General features: G+C 36.9%; 2 protein-coding genes across 2 annotated transcripts; both read right to left on the reverse strand.

Annotated features, from left to right (window-relative positions):
• Positions 1-5,974: 5,974 nt before the first annotated feature.
• On the reverse strand, positions 5,975-8,162 carry LOC113318478 (UPF0481 protein At3g47200-like). Its single transcript, XM_026566642.1, has 3 exons — positions 7,817-8,162; positions 7,070-7,672; positions 5,975-6,911 (listed from the first exon to the last, which is right to left on the reverse strand). The coding sequence occupies exons 1-3, from the start codon at positions 7,964-7,966 to the stop codon at positions 6,219-6,221; spliced, it is 1,446 nt and encodes a 481-aa protein (XP_026422427.1). The 5' UTR covers positions 7,967-8,162; the 3' UTR covers positions 5,975-6,218.
• A 665-nt stretch (positions 8,163-8,827) lies between these two features.
• On the reverse strand, positions 8,828-16,824 carry LOC113318477 (FACT complex subunit SSRP1-like). The gene is made up of 16 exons (XM_026566641.1): positions 16,667-16,824; positions 15,652-15,837; positions 15,062-15,167; positions 14,583-14,719; positions 13,130-13,213; positions 12,949-13,043; positions 12,719-12,827; positions 12,501-12,587; positions 12,324-12,416; positions 11,976-12,173; positions 11,745-11,890; positions 11,529-11,664; positions 10,081-10,185; positions 9,783-9,968; positions 9,402-9,480; positions 8,828-9,243 (listed from the first exon to the last, which is right to left on the reverse strand). Exons 1-16 carry the CDS (start codon positions 16,718-16,720, stop codon positions 9,116-9,118), a joined length of 1,929 nt encoding a protein of 642 aa, XP_026422426.1. The 5' UTR covers positions 16,721-16,824; the 3' UTR covers positions 8,828-9,115.
• Between the last annotated feature and the right edge of the window lie 774 nt (positions 16,825-17,598).

A 17,598-nucleotide genomic window follows, 5' to 3' on the forward strand; every position in this document is an offset into this window, starting at 1 on the left:
AGTTTACTCTCATTGGCTGCATCCCTTTCTTCAACAGAGTCATACTCGTTTGAAAGATAATCGGGATAACACTTAATTATCAGTGCAATCTTGTTTCCTTATAACATAATGTTCATCTAAATTCGAGATAAACGAATCTTTCTCTTTAATATATTTTATCGAAACATATTTTTTGTCTCTGGTGATGCATTTACCTGAGACAACACTATTTTCCATAGATTCAGATCGCTACAAACACAGACTTATAAGGTCTTGAACGTGTCTGCCTGCTCTGATACCAATTGAAAAAGCGGGGGTCTAACAACCACACCCAATATTTCGCTTAGCAATCTGTATGGACTAACTCCAATATACTTTCAAGAGAATCAGCTAGAAAGTCAGACTCAATCTTAAGAAAAGTATATCAAAGAGTTATATCTCAATTTCTCAATTCAATCCGCAATCAAACAAATAGGAATTGCGAGCCCGATTGAATAAGAGAAATAACTTGGAAGGTATCACAAACCAATATCCAAGTGTCAATCAATTCAATCAACAATCCAAAGGTCGGATTCAAAAACTGATTGAACTTAACGCACAACCTGTGATATTTCTACTATATAACAAAATATAATGCGGAAAAGAGAAAACACAGACACCAGAAATTTTGTTAACGAGGAAACCGCAAATGCAGAAAAACCCCGGGACCTAGTCCATATTTGAACACCACACTGTATTAAGCCGCTACAGACACTAGTCTACTCCAAGTTAACTTCAGACTGGAATGTAGTTGAGCCCTAACCAATCTCACATTGATTAAGGTACAGGTATGCTCCTTACATCTCTGAATCCCAGCAGGACTCTACGCACTTGATTCCCTTAGTTGATCTCACCCACAACTAAGAGTTGCTACGACCCAAAGTCAAAGACTTGATAAACCAATCTGTCTCACACAGAAAAGTCTACTGAATAGATAAATCTGTCTCCCACAGATAAACCTATGAGTTTTGTTTCGTCTTTTGATAAATCAAGGTGAACAGAGACCAATTGATATACCTGACTTATATTCCCGAAGAACAGCCTAAAAATACCAATCACCTCACAATAATCTTAATCGTATGGTAACGAAACAAGATATTGTGGAATCACAAATAATGAGAAGAAGATGTTTGTGACTACTTTTTTTCTTGCCTATCGGAGATTAAATCTCGAGAAAATCTTAGAGAAGATAGTACTCAATCACGATAGAAAATAGCAAGATCAGAACACGCAACTACAAGAGAAAATAGTTAGGTCTGGCTTCACAATACCAATGAAGTCTTTAAGTCGTTAACCTACAGGGTTTCGTGAAAAACATAATATTAAAGTAAAATCGACCCTAGTCGCAACTAGTATCACACAAGAAGTGTGGGGATTACTTTTCCCAGTTGATAGAGTTCTCCTTTATATAGTCTTCAAATCAGGGTTTGCAATCAATGCTATCTTGGTAACAAAGCATTCAATATGCACCGTTAGATGAAAACCTGATTAGACTCCATCTAATATTTTTCAACTGTTAGATCGAACTTAGCTTGTTACACACAAAAGAAAAGTGACTTCATTTATATATGAGTAACCGTACCTAAACGCGTGCACCTTGTTGACTCAACAATAGTTAACCGAAGTTATCCATATGAACACTTTCATATCAACCGTATCCATCTTAACCATAACTAGTTCAAATGACTCGAATGAAACTAGTTAGAGAGTTGTTCAATTGTTTATATTCTCATAAAAGTATACAAGACATAATTGAAGCAAAATCGATTTGATTCACATGAACCAATTCATGAACATTATAGCCACGGTTTGAAAATGATTGCATTCCTTATTATATAAATGTATTAGTTCATGAACAAACCGATTTTAAAACATAACCTACTCAAGTATGCAAACGGGTATGCATACCTAAGTAGTCGGACTTAGTTTGGGTTCGCCAGTATGCTAACGGGTACGCATACTTTCCAAACACAGCAGAAATTCACGAACCTGAACTTCACGCCAGTACGCGTACCGGTATGCGTACAAGGTTCCCAGACTTTCACTAAACCAACCAGTACGCATACGGGTATGCATACTATGGTTCCCAGACTTGGATTACATATATGCAAGTACGCATACTATGCTTTATCCAATCATGGTTAAGTGTTCTAAACTCCATTGCAATCATTGAAACATTCTCGGAAGACATGAATAGCTGTCTCACACAAACTATTAGCTTCAAAGCAATTTTCAAGTGATTGAATGATCAATACGAAACAATGCGAGTCTACATCAAATGACTGTCTCACACAAATCATGTAAGATATTACCAGGCGATTTTCACATGATCATCTTTTGACTTTCGTCAAGAATATAAGATGAACATTGTTAAAGCGAAAGCTTACCAACACATATTTCGAGAAATATGTAAGAGAGTTAAACTCAGCTCGAAATATCAAATGTGCATAATTGAAGTTTATGTAGCTATATGACTTTTGTCTCAAATAGGAAATAGAGTAGATATACTTTTGAGTGATATATGAGTTCAAGTCTCCACATACCTTTTGTTGATGAAGTACCACAAGCTCTCCTTAGTAGTTCTTTGTCTTCAATCGATGAACGTCGTGAAGTCTAATGCTCAACTACACTTTCTATCATAATTCGAGACTTAGCTATAAGTAGACTAGAAATCAAGACTTATAGTTTTGGAAACTAAACTTGACAACGATCTTGAGATATCAACGCTTGTGAGTTCGACCGAGTAGTGCTCTAACTAAGATTTGCTCGAGATTTATCTCCGATAGGTAAGATATAAAAATTAATCACAAAGCTCTTTGTCTCATTCTTTGTGAATCCACAATAACTTATTCTACTACCATATAGTTAACTTATTGTGAGGTGATTGATATTTCTAGGTTGTTCTTCGGGAATATAAGACCGGATTATCAATTGGTTCTTTTTCACCTTGATTTTATCAAAAGACGGAACAAAACTTCATAGGTACTTCTGTGGGAGACAGATTTATCTATCAGAATAGACTTATCTGTGGGAGACAGATTTGTGTATAAGTCTTCGACCTTGGGTCGTAAAAACTCTTAGTTGTGGGTGGATCAGCTAAGGGAACAAGTGCGTAGAGTCCTGCAAGGATTCAAAGACGTAAGGAATGCGACTGTACCTTAATTGGTGTGAGACTTGGTTAGGGATCAACCACATTCCAGTCCGAAGTTAACTTGTAGTAGGCTAGTGTCTGTAGCGGCTTAATACAGTGTGGTGTTCAAAACTGGACTAGGTCCTGGGGTTTTTCGGCATTTGCCGTTTCCTCGTTAACAAAACTTCTGGTGTTTGTGTTATTTCTTTTCCGCATTATATTTGTTTATATAATTGAAATATCACAGGTTGTGCGTAGTTCAATCAATTGGTAAATCCAACCTTTGGTTGTTTATATAAATTGATTGACACTTGAACATTGGTCTTTGGTACCGTTCAAGTTATTCTCATACCAATTAGTTCGCGGATTCCATTCTGTTGATTTGCTGATTGATTTGAGAAAAAGATATACTTGGATATATTTCCTTGATTGAGTCTGACTGTCTAGTTGATTCTCTTGGAATTATATTGGAGTTAGTCCATACAGATTACCGAACGAAATATTGGATGTGGTTGTTAGACCCCCGATTTTCAGTTCTGAAGCCACTGAGCCTACTCCTCTGATGAGACCCATTCCAAACCCATAATTTATACAAGAGTTTTTAATTTTGAATCCTTATTTTATTTTTTTCAATTCATGTCATAGGCCCGCAACGGTTCCCTGACAGATCCGAATTCACTGAGCCTACTCCTCTCGGCAGGCCCATCCCATCTTCGTAACTTACACAAGAGCAAGAGGAGTTTTCATAAAATCTCCAAACTCCGAAACAGAGGCTCGATCCGCTGACCTTAAATATGTGTTACTACCATTTTTCTAGTAACACAATAAAATGAACAAGATCATTGGATCTATATTTAAACCATAAAACATCAAGTAAAAGATGAAATGTAAACAAGTAAATAAGAGATTCACACAAATAATTAACGTGGTTCGACAACGGTGTGTCTACGTCCACGGGTAAATGAAAGATGGGTCTTATTAATCATTGGTGTTACAAAGTTTATGAACTCCATTGATGAGAATGAAAGAAGTTCAGAGAGGGTAATGAGTTAACGAAGGTATTGAGGGAGCGAAGATAGGGAAAGAAGGCTCTTCAACCTTCAATCTCTTACTCCCCTCTTCAGCCGACCAAAACTCTGTCCCCCCCTCTCTCCACCTTATCTCTTATCTTTATAGGGAAAATATCTTCTGACATATCTTAGCCTTGAAGGATTCTTAGAGTTGATGTAGTGTGTTGCGTTGCTTTATTATTACTTTGTTTCAGCTTCTAATCATCCTCCACGTGTCAAGATATTTTATGGTGTATACAATATGAGAGTCAAATTCCTGACAACTGTGTTAATCCCTGTTGGTTTAATTTTAAATTTTGATTCTCCATTTTTTTCTTGCTAAGTGGATAGTCATTACGGATTAAGAAAGCATACAAGATACAACCATGCACTTCCAAAGATGTTCTCTAACTGATATATTTATGTGAAACTCGTATGTGTGGGAATGTTGAAGTGACATAATGGGATCAGCTATCGAGGTGGGAATGTTGAAAGTTGAAACACTAACTGGAAACTCTGGGACACACACCCGCCGGTGCCGTGATCATTACTAAGCAATTGAGTTCCACTGAGATGCAAGTGCTTAGTGTGGGGTTTTGTTCCGTGAAGATTCGGGAACTTACCCGAACGTCACTTTGGGTGTTTCCCAAGTTATGTGGTTTCCTAGTTTAGGATTTCCTAATTAAGATGTGAGTCTATTTTTAGGAGTTCTAAGACTTGGGGAGCAAGGATTTGTCAACTATATAAGATGGCTTATATTGTGAGTGGAAATCCATTCTCTAATAGAATCCTCTGTCAATAATGGGAATGATTGAGTCACAACTGTTGTGTCCTACGATGGTTGGTGATGGGGTAAAATCAATGTGAGAAGAGAGACTTGTAGTAAGAATGGGTATGGGAGAAATCTAGGGTTTCTAGGGTTCATGTGGGAGAAGCTAGAATTCATGATGTTCTTTGTGTTCTTGTCTAAAGTCGAAGCAACCATGTCGGTGGAAGTTTATGGAAGAAGAAGAACAAAGGAAGAGGTAAACTCTTCGTAATATGTCTCGTTGTTCTAACGTTTAGCGCTAGTGGGTTACATAACTAGTTGATTATATGAAGTGTGCCGATGTAATAACTTGTTATGATACTGAAGATTCTCGGGGTGGTTTTGGTTCTGGATGTAGCCTACAAAGGATAGGTGAACCACGCAACCACGCAATCTTTGTGTCGTGTGTGATTGTCTATTATCATATTGATTATATATTTGTGCTTGTATTATCCGATCATGCTAATCTAAAAATGTAAGAGACGGATTCGAACTAAGTTATCTAAAATAGGATGTTTTATGGAATTGACTTCCATGGAAACATACCGGTTCGAGATGAACGTAACCTCGGTTCCCGACACTTAATTCAAATTAGTTGTGTTTTATTGCCTGATTAATCCCAACCTCGAACACAAACAGGCCCGGGTTGCAAAAGCAGGCTAACTCTTTGGAAAGGCACTATGCGATGCACATATATTCCCCGGATGACGGACAAGTTTACATGTTCATGCAGATGCAATGGTTCCTCCTTCCTATTTCATTTTTCAAATGGAGTGCATCTTGCTCTATTAGTTTAACATTAAAACGAAGAAAGAATAATAAACCATGACTTCAGAAGATAATGAAGGAGAACAAAAGCATGGGCCATGAAGCCAATCATAGAATCAAGTGACACCACATGCATCATCAGCAACCAAACCTATCAAAATAACCATATCTAGCTCGAAACTTCTAAATAGATAGATACTATTAACAAGGAAATTTGCGGCCTGAAATATACCAGTCAGCATCATAATTGATATTCCATAAGAACTGCAATTGTTTATACTTTATACACTCGCATTTCGCAGTCAAGCTGCGCATGTACATTGCTTCAACCTAGAGTATTCTGAATTTCATGTTAATAATCTGATCATGTTTCATACATACATCAAGATTCAAGACCAACACTATTAATAAGTAAAGCTAGAGCGCATACCCTTCTCAACTGCTTTTACTTGTTGGCCTTGTAGGAAATGATTGTGTAGTAGGTCTGAGTTACGGTGAGCGCCATGAGAATAGCTGCTGCAACTAAAGAGATAACAGTCCACGGATTACTAAAGTAATTCTCGTAAAGATTTGCAGCCCAAATTCTGTACATTCTCCATACCATAACGGTTCCTTGTTTGCAATAGTCGTTCATATCTTCAAGAGCTACAATAGGCTCCGAATCGACATTGAACATGCCTATGTCTTTGGTGAAGACTTGAATCGACCTAAGAACAGCCTCTTGGTCTAGCGGGCCAACTATGATCCCCTGGTATCGAAGCAGCGTAACGTCCTTAACCGATTTGACAAGAGTTTTGATGAGGTAAATGAAGGAATGAAATTTCAAATCCTTGCTCACCCACACCTCGAATGCTCTCATGTTTAGAAATGGGTTCTGGTGGTCATCGTGAATCATGATCGGAGGAAGTAGGAGGACTGCTTGTTTGTAGTCAAACCTGATACTCTTGTAACCACTGACCTTTTTGAATCGGATTCCAAATTGGTAGTAAAGCTCGGATGCTGAGTACCCAGTAGGTAACTTCATTCCTATCTCCAAATCTGGTGCCTCAAGTACCCTCTCAGCATAACGATCCAGAATGTGACGCCGAGGACCTTCGTTGTGGCACAACATCATATGAGATATAATTTCATGTGCATCCTGCATTTACAAGAACAAGAAGGCATTTAGTAGCATCATTTAGCTGTTCCATACAACGGATATATGTATGCTTAATCATTTAGCTGTTTCATCTCACTTCAAGCCCCATAATAATAACGAAAAATGGATAATATAGACAAAGTAAAACGGCCCCTCGCCTCTTTTGGGCGTGCCACGGACAATAACGTAGTAAGAACAAGATAAGGTAGCTGATTTTCCACAGTCAGCAAGTCTTTGATTGCAGAATCATAGTTGACAGTTTTTCCATGAAAGCTAAACATTGGATCACTGCGAGCGTAATCATCAATAGAAACCTTTGTCCCAACAGCCAAGAATTCCAAAAGGAAACATCCGTCCACAATCATGAGCTCGATGAATTTATTGTCATCATCAATCCATTCTTGGTCCAATTGCGCATAAGACAACTTTAGTTCATCCGCAACTTCCATGAGTTCACTGACATAGGTTGCGAGTGGAACATAAGATCTCTTGACAAAGTGAACCAGGGCTCTTTTCTTGTGAACTTCCATAGGTACCAAGTGTGGTTTACCATGATGGTATGGACCTATTGATACAACTTGGGGCTCATAAGCTTTCACATTTCCCATTTTGAGTGATGAAGGTAACTTGAATATCGGTTGTTCGGTCTTCTGTATTATAACCTCTAATTCTTTGTAAGGATCTTCTTCTTCTAAGTTGATGTCTAATATTGATGACCATTTTTCTTCTGGCTCTTCATGTTTTCCTTTTTTCTTCTTCACCTAAATCAAATTTACCCCATCAAAAGTTAATTCAAATTTGACCACTACGGACAACTAATAGAGTAACCATTCAGTAGATTCAACATAGAAAAACATAAATAAAGATTAATAACGAACCAAAGAGATAGATAGAAAGAAAAATACCTCCTCTTTTTGTCCTTGTTGTTGGAGTCTAAGATTAGATTTTTCTTTGTGTTTCAAGGCAATCAAAACTTTCTTCAATTCAGACAATCTTTTGTCAAGTAAATATTCCTTCTTCTTTCTGCTACTAACATCTCTTACGGAGAAACCCATTTTCTAAAGCCAACTTACATTTCTTGGACACCATTAATCGACTCCATTTTTGGTGGTTTAGGTACTAATAAGACAAGACAGTTAACCAACCAAAGCATGTAGGTTTCTTCTATTATATAGAAAAATCAAACAGAAGTTATCATGTTTTGGCTAACTATTCATGATTTGTTAGGTCAAGATTCAAGAGTGAAAACAATAGTAGACTTGCATAAAGCAAAACAAAATAACAAGGTGATAATGGATTAGCAAATCATTATCATGCTACACAACTTACTTAAACATCATTTATTATGACACAAGTGGGAAATTCCTGTCCAAAGACTTCAAACTATAAAACGTATGGACAAAATTTCATATGAACGTACTAAAATTGTGACTGTAAAACCCTACAATCCAACTTACTCGACAATAGGCATTGAGCACCACTATTGTGCCCATGACCTGTTCTGAACTAATGGTTCTCGATTGAATTATTGTTGTTGGTGTAGGGAAAGATTTTTTTTTCTTTTCTGCTTTGTTCTTAGGACTATGTGGTCACACAGCTTTTTAAGCGGTTGGTCAACACCATAAGATAAACTAGACTGCACCACAGTCCTAAGGGGTGTTTTAAGGTTACTGGATAACGGGCACTATTCAGCCAATAACACCAAACCGGGACATCTGTCTGATGAAAACAAAAGATAACCATCAAGTAACAGTGTTCTGGTCCGCAAATAGTTGCCATCGACAAATCTCATAGTGGATCTCGACTTTTATACATTAATAAAGGACACTTGCCGACTCGTATTTACCAGCGGCAACATAGTCAGCAGTTCTATGAAAAGCTGCTGATGTCCTTGTCAAATCATATAACACCAGAACTTCGAACTGAACCCGATTTTTTAGGTAAAAGCTTTGTTGTTGTACTGGACTTCAACACTAGCTTCTTTCAGGGGATTACTTACCTCAGACTTACATTTACACTGGTTGATTAGTATTAAGTGAAGATAAGCGGAAAGCCTCCACCACTGAAAATAAAACATTCAACTTGCTACCGGACTGAGAACAAAATACAAGCCCATATATTTTCAAGGACACTGAACTGAAAATGGAACTGGCCTAATATCTACCGGGTACCCTGATCTGGGATACGGACTAATGAAAGAAACCCTACTCACTAGATTCATTCCCTGAATCAATAATTGTTGTCGGAGCATCGCCTTTATACCCAGCCATGGCATCCTTGTAACGTTTCTGATCAGCCTTGGCCTTTGCTTCGAATGGTTCTTTCTCCTCGGCTGTTCATTTTTAGGCAGCAAAGAGAAACAGAGTAAGTAAGAATGAAATAGGGAACACCCCAGTTATCGAATTTTTCGAGGTCAGCATTTTAGCCATTGGAACTTGAAGATTGAAACTTGAAGATACAGACATAAATGATCATTCGAATGCATTGTACCTGTCATTTTCTTCCACTGTTCTCCAAGTGCCTTTGCCGTATCAGTAAATGATATTCCAGGGTTACTTTTCTTTATGTTCTGCATTAATAAACAGATATGAGATGGGGAAGAAGAAAAACGTTAACGTGGTGCTGTTCTCAGAGTAACAATTTGGCAACTAATAAATCTAATACGATGGCAGTGACTCAAATAATATGAACCTAATGAAAGAAGAAAACAAACAAATGATGAACACCAAAAACCGTCACAAGCAAATGAAACCATCCAAGTATTTTAACTAAAAATCCATATCACACCACAGGCATTCATATGAAATCTGTGAAAAGTTTGCGTTCAACTGAAGCAAACCACAATTTGTTAACTTAAACAAAAAAACTTACTTCTCTTTCAGTTTGTGAGAAAAACATGAAACCAGACATAGCCTTCTTCGGTGCGTTTGGATCCTTCTTTTTCTTGGGTTTCTTCTTTTTTCCACCATCTTCATCTCCGTCTTTTGGTTTCCTCTTACTTGCTGGCGCTGGCTTGGATGTAGAAGCTTCTTTCTTAGATTCCTTCTTCGTGGGCTTCTGCAACGGCAAAACAGTAAGATTTCATTAAAACCCTACACTTCAGTATATACACTACCTACGCAGTATTTTTTAACTGTAATAGTCAATGGAGAAACTAAATATCCTTAACCTCTTTCTCTGCTCCGCTTAAACTTGCATCAGAATCCTCCCCTCCTGAGTCATCACTAGGAGATCCACCATCATCCTCAACACCTTTCACGGAATAATCAGAATCCTAAAAAGCGAAAATTAAAAAAGAGAAGCAGGGTTCAGAAAATAAAACATGCAAGAGAGAACTGTTAAGAAACTTAACATTGAGAAGTCGAGAAATCTAAGATGTTCAATGAAACAACTACGGCCACCAGAGCGGACATACTGTTACCGATATAACAGTTATGGCTTGTGAGTTCAATGCTGCACGAACCTAACGGGTATAAACTCACCACTAAAGAGGCGATTTAGGAAGTACTCAGAAGATTAAAAATTATAGTCAGATTCTAAAAATGAGAGCATTTAACTAATACTAGAACGACCCCGACAACAAGGGCACGTGCATTTCTGTAACTTGAATAAAAATATACTAATGATCTATAGAACATATAAAAGCTATATAATTTAGGGGGTAAACATAAACTATACGTACATGAAATACCAAAATGAATTCAATAGCTGATGCATGCAATTAAGCTGCATGTCTCCCATGTCACTAAAAATATATGCTTCCGCATCTACGTGTCATAAAAAAATCACTATCCTTTCTCGGAGATATGGCAGTTCCATACTTTCCAAGAAAACACAAAGAAAAAGAATTGCCCCCAACTGCGAATAACTAGATCATGATCGAGGACGAAACTCGAATTTCCTTTCTTTTACTCCCTAAGCGTAGCATGAATCCTAAATATGCACAACTACAATAGCCTCTCTTTTCTTATCCACCTAAAGAAACTAGGGAGTGAATACTAGCAGTTTCAGTTAAACAAAAACTATGCTCTGAACCATATTTTTCTTGCAAGTTTATCTGAGATTTACAAGTTTTCCCTACCTAAGAGTGGTAACCTACTCTAAACTCTCTTCTAAATCCAACATAACAAGAAACAAATACTCAAATAACAGCCTGATGTCTCAATGAGCGGCTCATGCAACCATTTCCGTAACAGCGTATTTATATTTATAAGTTCATCTTAGAGCAAGGAAAGAAACGAGCATGTTGTTCTAGCACCTCCTTTAATTCAATGTAAAAGAAACTACCGGTCCAGTGGCAGCATGTTCTCTTAATCAATTGCACAGCTTATTTAAACCACAATCTCCACACGTACTCATCTTTTTTCCTAAGAGTGAACTAATAGAGAGGAAAAGGCTGCCCAAAGCATAATATGAACCTGAATATTCAGGGTAAGTCACCGTATTATATTCGATTAATATCTTATCTACGTTCTATTTTATCTCGATTAATACCTTATCTATGCTCTATTTTACCACTTTTTCTTAACATGTTAAAAATATTGATTTTCCTTCGATCTTTTCACAAAATTCAACAATGCAGTGCACTGAATATGTAATTTAGTTAATTTATAATACCTCTTCATCACTCTCTTCAACAGCATTTTTAATCCGCTCAAGATGGGGATCAAGAGCATCGTCATCAGGCACATCAGGTTCTCCCATTTTTGCAGTTGGGCCATCCCCAAGGTTCATGATTTTCAAACCCTTGCCACTGCATAAACACAAACAAAATAATCCGATTAAATAACTTCTGATACTTGTCGTTCAGTAAGGAAGTGTAACGTGACCCACCTAATGAAGTCAAAGAGATTATGATATTCATTTCTTTGAATATTCCGAAAGAGATGTTCTTGCTCGCTTTTTAATTTGACAAGAAGATCAAAGTAGTGCATATTTGTGCCTGCAGCCGCATGCCTCTCAAACTCCACAAATTCAATCTAGCAAACAGATGAAAGAGACCACTGGTCAAGCAAATCAATCTTTGCAGGGTGATATTTTATACCAAATGTTGTGGGATTATACCTCATCGTGGAGAATGAGGGTAGGAGGTTTAGGTAAAAAGAAGAAACCCTTCTCGAGAGGATACAATACACCGTCTTCAGCTTTCAAAGAAGACTTCACCGCATATCCATCTTGACAACTACGGAACTTTCCTGGCCTAGTAATTTTGGCGCCACATAAACCACGCAAGATGGAAGTGAAAACTTCATGAATAAGCCCCTGATTATTTGTAAACATGAAAAACAACTGATTTTAATGTGACTGTGAGACAGCTCAAGAAAAGGTTGTAGAGGCATATAGAACCGTATGCTATAATTATTGCATATCCGTAATAAATAAAGGCAAACGAGTACGACAGTAACTACGTACCTTGTATGATGGTTCTAACTTGCCCTTATACTTGGTATTCAAAACATCCTCACTTAGTGACAAGGTACTTTCAACCACAAATTCTGTTTCAAACTGTAACAGACAATAGACGAAAGCAACTTTAGCCAAAAACTATTGGCGACAGCAACTTGCACATCCTAAGATTTAAAAAAATACCTGTAATACGATATGCGGGTACAAGGTTTGCCCTTTTCGGATTGGCGGGTCTAGAGTAACAACAACGAAAGTATGTGGTTGATTGGACTGCAAACAGCAAAAACGTTCATGATTGATTTTCAAACATCAAAATAATACAGCATCTAAGAAGAGAGAATCAAAAGAATAATAGAAAGACGGATGTAGTTACTCGTGCTGCTTTCTAAGACTAGACAAACCTTGGGTAAAAGAAACAAGCGCATAACACTGCTATATTGAATTTTAAAATCATTGGCCTGTCCCTGGAGCCGTAAAAATGATGCGTGCAGTTCAACACTGTATCTACCCCTGAAAAATGCATATACAGTTGTTAGATTACCTATAGAAGGCAGTACATTTGAAGCTATTTAAGAGAAGACTGAAGCAGAAAAGACGTAAAGATATGCATCAATATCCTATAGATATATACCTAGGCGTAAGGATGGCAATCCCCTCAAACGTGACAACAGCTTCTTCGCCCGATGGACCAACATCCGCCATTGACATAATTTTGTCACGGAAAACCTTGTGGTAAAGATTTAGTTAGCATATAAAGGAGCACAATCAAATGTCCACCAACACATTCTTAACCATATCAGAGGGCGACTCACCTGTGCCGGAGGACGATTTTCATCACCAACATATTGTGTATTGGAATTAGGTATGTGAAAACTCATTTCAACCAACGAATCTTTCTATAAAATTACACGAGAAAGAATCAGTAACATGAAAAAAGACATTAAATTATAACATAAGCATGATTTTTTACTGACTCGATTTGAGGTCGCTTGACCCTTAGGAAAACAGAAAACAAGAAAGCCACGCAATATGGCATGTGCGTACAAAGGTCTATTATAAACAAACAGTTGTTGCTTTTTTTATCCGTAAGCACAGAGTTCCCTCATGCTGTTTTCTATCCGTAAGCATAGATTTAGTGTTTCACAGATCAAAAGATTTTAGCTTCAAAGAGAACAATGCAAGTTTAGAAAGTCAATAAGGAACCTCCACGGGGTCAATCCATGCAAAATCAATTCCACAGGTTAAAAAATAGACATTCACCTAGCACCTAGGAACAGCTCCAAAAAGCAACCAAATAGACATTCACCTAGCATAGCTTTAGTGTTCACAGAGAACGAAGCAAGTTTAAAAAGTCAATAAGGAACCTCCACAGGGTCAATCCATGCAAAATCAATTTCGCAGGATGACAAATTTGTTGTACTAGTCCAACTCTAAAAGACACTTCAATTCCCTAATATAACACAAAAAAAAAACTCAAAAAGGCATGTCTAGATGGAGAAATATTAGAGATCTCGGACAACTACTTGAGCTCAACTTATTTTGAATTCATCTAACATCCTTAGAAACATTCTACAAACAAAAATGGAACCATACGGTGCCATAAAGTAGCATGTACAGGTAATATTCCTATTATAATGTGGACCCACATTTACTGTGCCATTGAAAGTTGAAACACATAGCCAATACCTACTCCAAAACGTATAAGTACCATTTGAATATAACATCTTGTATACCTTCCAGAACTAATAGATTACATTATATCCCTTCCAAAGCTAATGAAGATGTGCAGAGTTAAGAAATCACTCGAGGAGATCGCTCTCATAAAGCAATTGAGTAACGAAACTTAATGAAACACGATCTAAACACAGCTAGGACCTTACAGATTACAAATATTGGTCATGCCTAGCAAAGTATACAAGAGATAACCAAATTAAGAAATAACCGAACTTAACAATCAGCGGACAGGGAACAATCCAAGTATAAACCGGAAGGTAGAAAACAAAAAGCTACATAACTCAACTAAGAAATGACTAATCTGATATACTACTGCTTCAGGACCAATATTAGTCATGGCTAACAAAATTTACAAGAGATGCCCAAAATAACAAAGAACGGATCTGAACATTCAGCCGATACTGAACAATCCAGGTATTAAACTGAAGGTAGAAAACAGAAAGCTACAGGAATCAACTAAGAAGTAACTAATCATCATCAATAGATATTCTACTGCTTCAGACAGCTAAATTTTCAGGAGGAATATACTACCTCATTAGCACCAGTGGTGTCATCCACATGAAATTCCAAGACAACGTCATTTTTTCCTTGCATCTGTGTCTGTGAGACATCTGCTAACGATACTTCAAAACCATGCTTCGAACCTACCACGAAAGTTAGCATATTCCCTGCACAGAACAAGTACATCAAACAGAAAAGACATCAATTAAGTTAATTTTGAAACCATGAATAGAAAGAAAGACTCAAGTGTGCAACCAAAATGGCACACAACCGAATAATGACACAATAGTCCAATGAGAAATTCAGATTGCAATACTAATAAGACTTACTAGGGTTGACGGAAGTTATAAACAATATCCTACAAATACTGAAATATATAAATCCCATTTTACAAAACACGCAAGGAAAAACACATTGGCACAGAAATGGTAAACGAATATGAGACTGAAAAGAAAAATGTTAACAGGAAAGACGGTCGCTCGTCAAATCATTAACAAAAGATTACGTACCATTTAGATCAACTTCTCCCCAATTCCTTCCACTTACAGAAAGCTGTTTTTCTGCTGGTGTTACTCCAATATTGGTTTGAATATATGTTGTCAAGCTACTTACATCCTACACAAACGAAAAAAAATACCCAAACAAATCAGAAACAAATGAAAACATTTTGCTCCACAAATTGGCCAAAAAGAACCTTGGCACAAGACTCCTGGTAGCTTACAAGATTTGCTCCAGAGAGTTTAATAAAGGGCAAAACATAATTATATTGATTGAATAAATAACAAATTGATGTTGGGGAAAATCCAGTTATAAACTTCAGTATAAAATAAACTTCTCAAGTATTACCCACAACACTAATTATCTGGTTCAAGTTCTTTAACCATAAGTACACCCTCTGAGTATTAGAGCTTGAGAAAATAAATTACTTTTCAAGATTGCTACCCTAAGATATATTTAGGAGAGCTTAAACAAAATGTTGTTGGTTCATCTTAAGGTGTACCATGTAACACGTTTCCATAATTAGTTTTCCTACTAATGACACATCCTATCAAAGAAACAGAAAAAGAGGAGTCTTATAAGAGAGAGAGGTGAATAGCACCTGATCACGGAAACCTGTGAACTTGTAGAACACACCATCCTTTGTTCGAATACCAAGCTGATATGTCCTAGGAATTTTCATCCATGTTACACCAACAACGTCAACTTTGTCGACTTCAACCACTTTTCCACCACCCTGCTTCTTCCATGCAATACCCCCTGGATGAACTCTCAGCTGCCCAGAGTTCTGCAGTTCCCAACACAGATAGATGAAATGTTAAGCTTCCCATGAACGTTATATATGGGCACTGAAATGGAAATTATTCCCAGGTATATATAATCTAACATATTGCTTTTAGCAACACAAAAGTCAAAAACAAACTGAGCTAACACAATTAGAATCTGAAACTGAAACTTTCAAAACACAAAGGAATCCTAAATCTCTGAAACCACGCAGCAACTACTATATTGGAGGTAAAAACCAAATCGGAAATCTTAGAACTTGCAACACAACCATTTGATCTTCAGAAGACTTGAGTATTTTCCTCTTTATTGATTTTAAAGAGGAAAAGAAAAAGGACGGACAGACAATCAAAAAATGGATACCTCCAGATCAGAACATGCACCTTTAGAATATAAACTTCACATTTAGAAAAAACAAAAAACTAAGCAAACCTAATTTTAATAACCGACTCAATTTCATTGATAAACTGATCTCTAGCCTAACCTTACGTTTCAAAAAAAAATGTTTTGGTGCCTTCAACATTATTACCAAAACATACAAAATCTTCAGTTGGTAAAGGTTATAAAGTAAGCAACACAACATATCCCTAACCCTAACCCTAACCTCCTGAAGAAACGAACAAAAACCCTAAAAACAAAGGCTAAAAAATAACTCAATCCTTAAAACTTCTACCAGAATATCGGTACCAAAAGTCTAAGCAAAATAACGTAATCAAAAGTCTGTAACTAAGGTTTCCAAAAACAATTTAGGGTTCTATAGAAAAATTAGGGTTATCAAACGAAATGAAGTAAAAATCAAAAGAATAATCAAAGAAGAAATTAGGGTTTCTTACGGTGCCGCCACGACCACCAAGAAGAATGTTATTGTAAAGAGGACCATCCGTCATGGCTACGAAGAATTTCTCAGAAACTTTTCAAACTCTTCTCTCTCTTTTTTTCTCGCACATGTCTCTCGGGAGAGAAATGGAAAATGATTTATGTGTTCGAAAAATATTTATAAAGGGAGCATCTGGCGGAAACGGAGTCGGTCCTAAAATCCCAAATCCTAAAACCACGCGACGATATTACCGCCCTTTTAGCGCTTTTTGGGCTTGGAGATGATAGTTACTCCAGGCTAGGCCCGCTGGTATGCTACCAATAAATGGAGAGAGATAACAATGAAAATCATGTTTCTATTTCTAAAGCTAGTTTTCATTGCATATTTTTGATAATTATAAATTCACTTTTGAAAGTCATAGACTTAGGGTTTTGAAACCAACATGTTTTGGAACTGTTGCTGGACTTGTATATTTGATACTACCTCCGTTTTTGGAAAAGTGATATTTTCATTTTTTCAATTTGGCCTATTTTTAGGCTAGAATGAAAAAAATGAAAGTAACACTTTTCCAGAAACGGAGGGAGTAATTGTTTTATTACGTAACGATGCATATTGGAGTTGCATATTCGTTAGTTCTTTAATGTATATCATGTTATACCTTTCTCCATCTTTGTTGTCTCCAACGAACTCTTCATCGGAATCTTCATCAACAACTTATCCGGCGATGAAATTTTCATCGGTAGTCTTTTTGACGACGGAGGCTTCATCACTAGGTATAAGAGATTTGAGAAAATCACTCCTACTTTGAGAGCATTTCTTTCTAAAGAAGAAAAACAAACTAAATGGTTGGAAGTTAATTCCGAGAAAACCATCTTTCTTCCGATTTAATCGAATCTTATTCATACTTGTATTTTTCTTACTCCGGTAATCCTTCTCTTTCTCTTGTCG

Source organism: Papaver somniferum, chromosome 10, assembly GCF_003573695.1.
Source record: "Papaver somniferum cultivar HN1 chromosome 10, ASM357369v1, whole genome shotgun sequence".
NCBI lineage: Eukaryota > Viridiplantae > Streptophyta > Magnoliopsida > Ranunculales > Papaveraceae > Papaver > Papaver somniferum.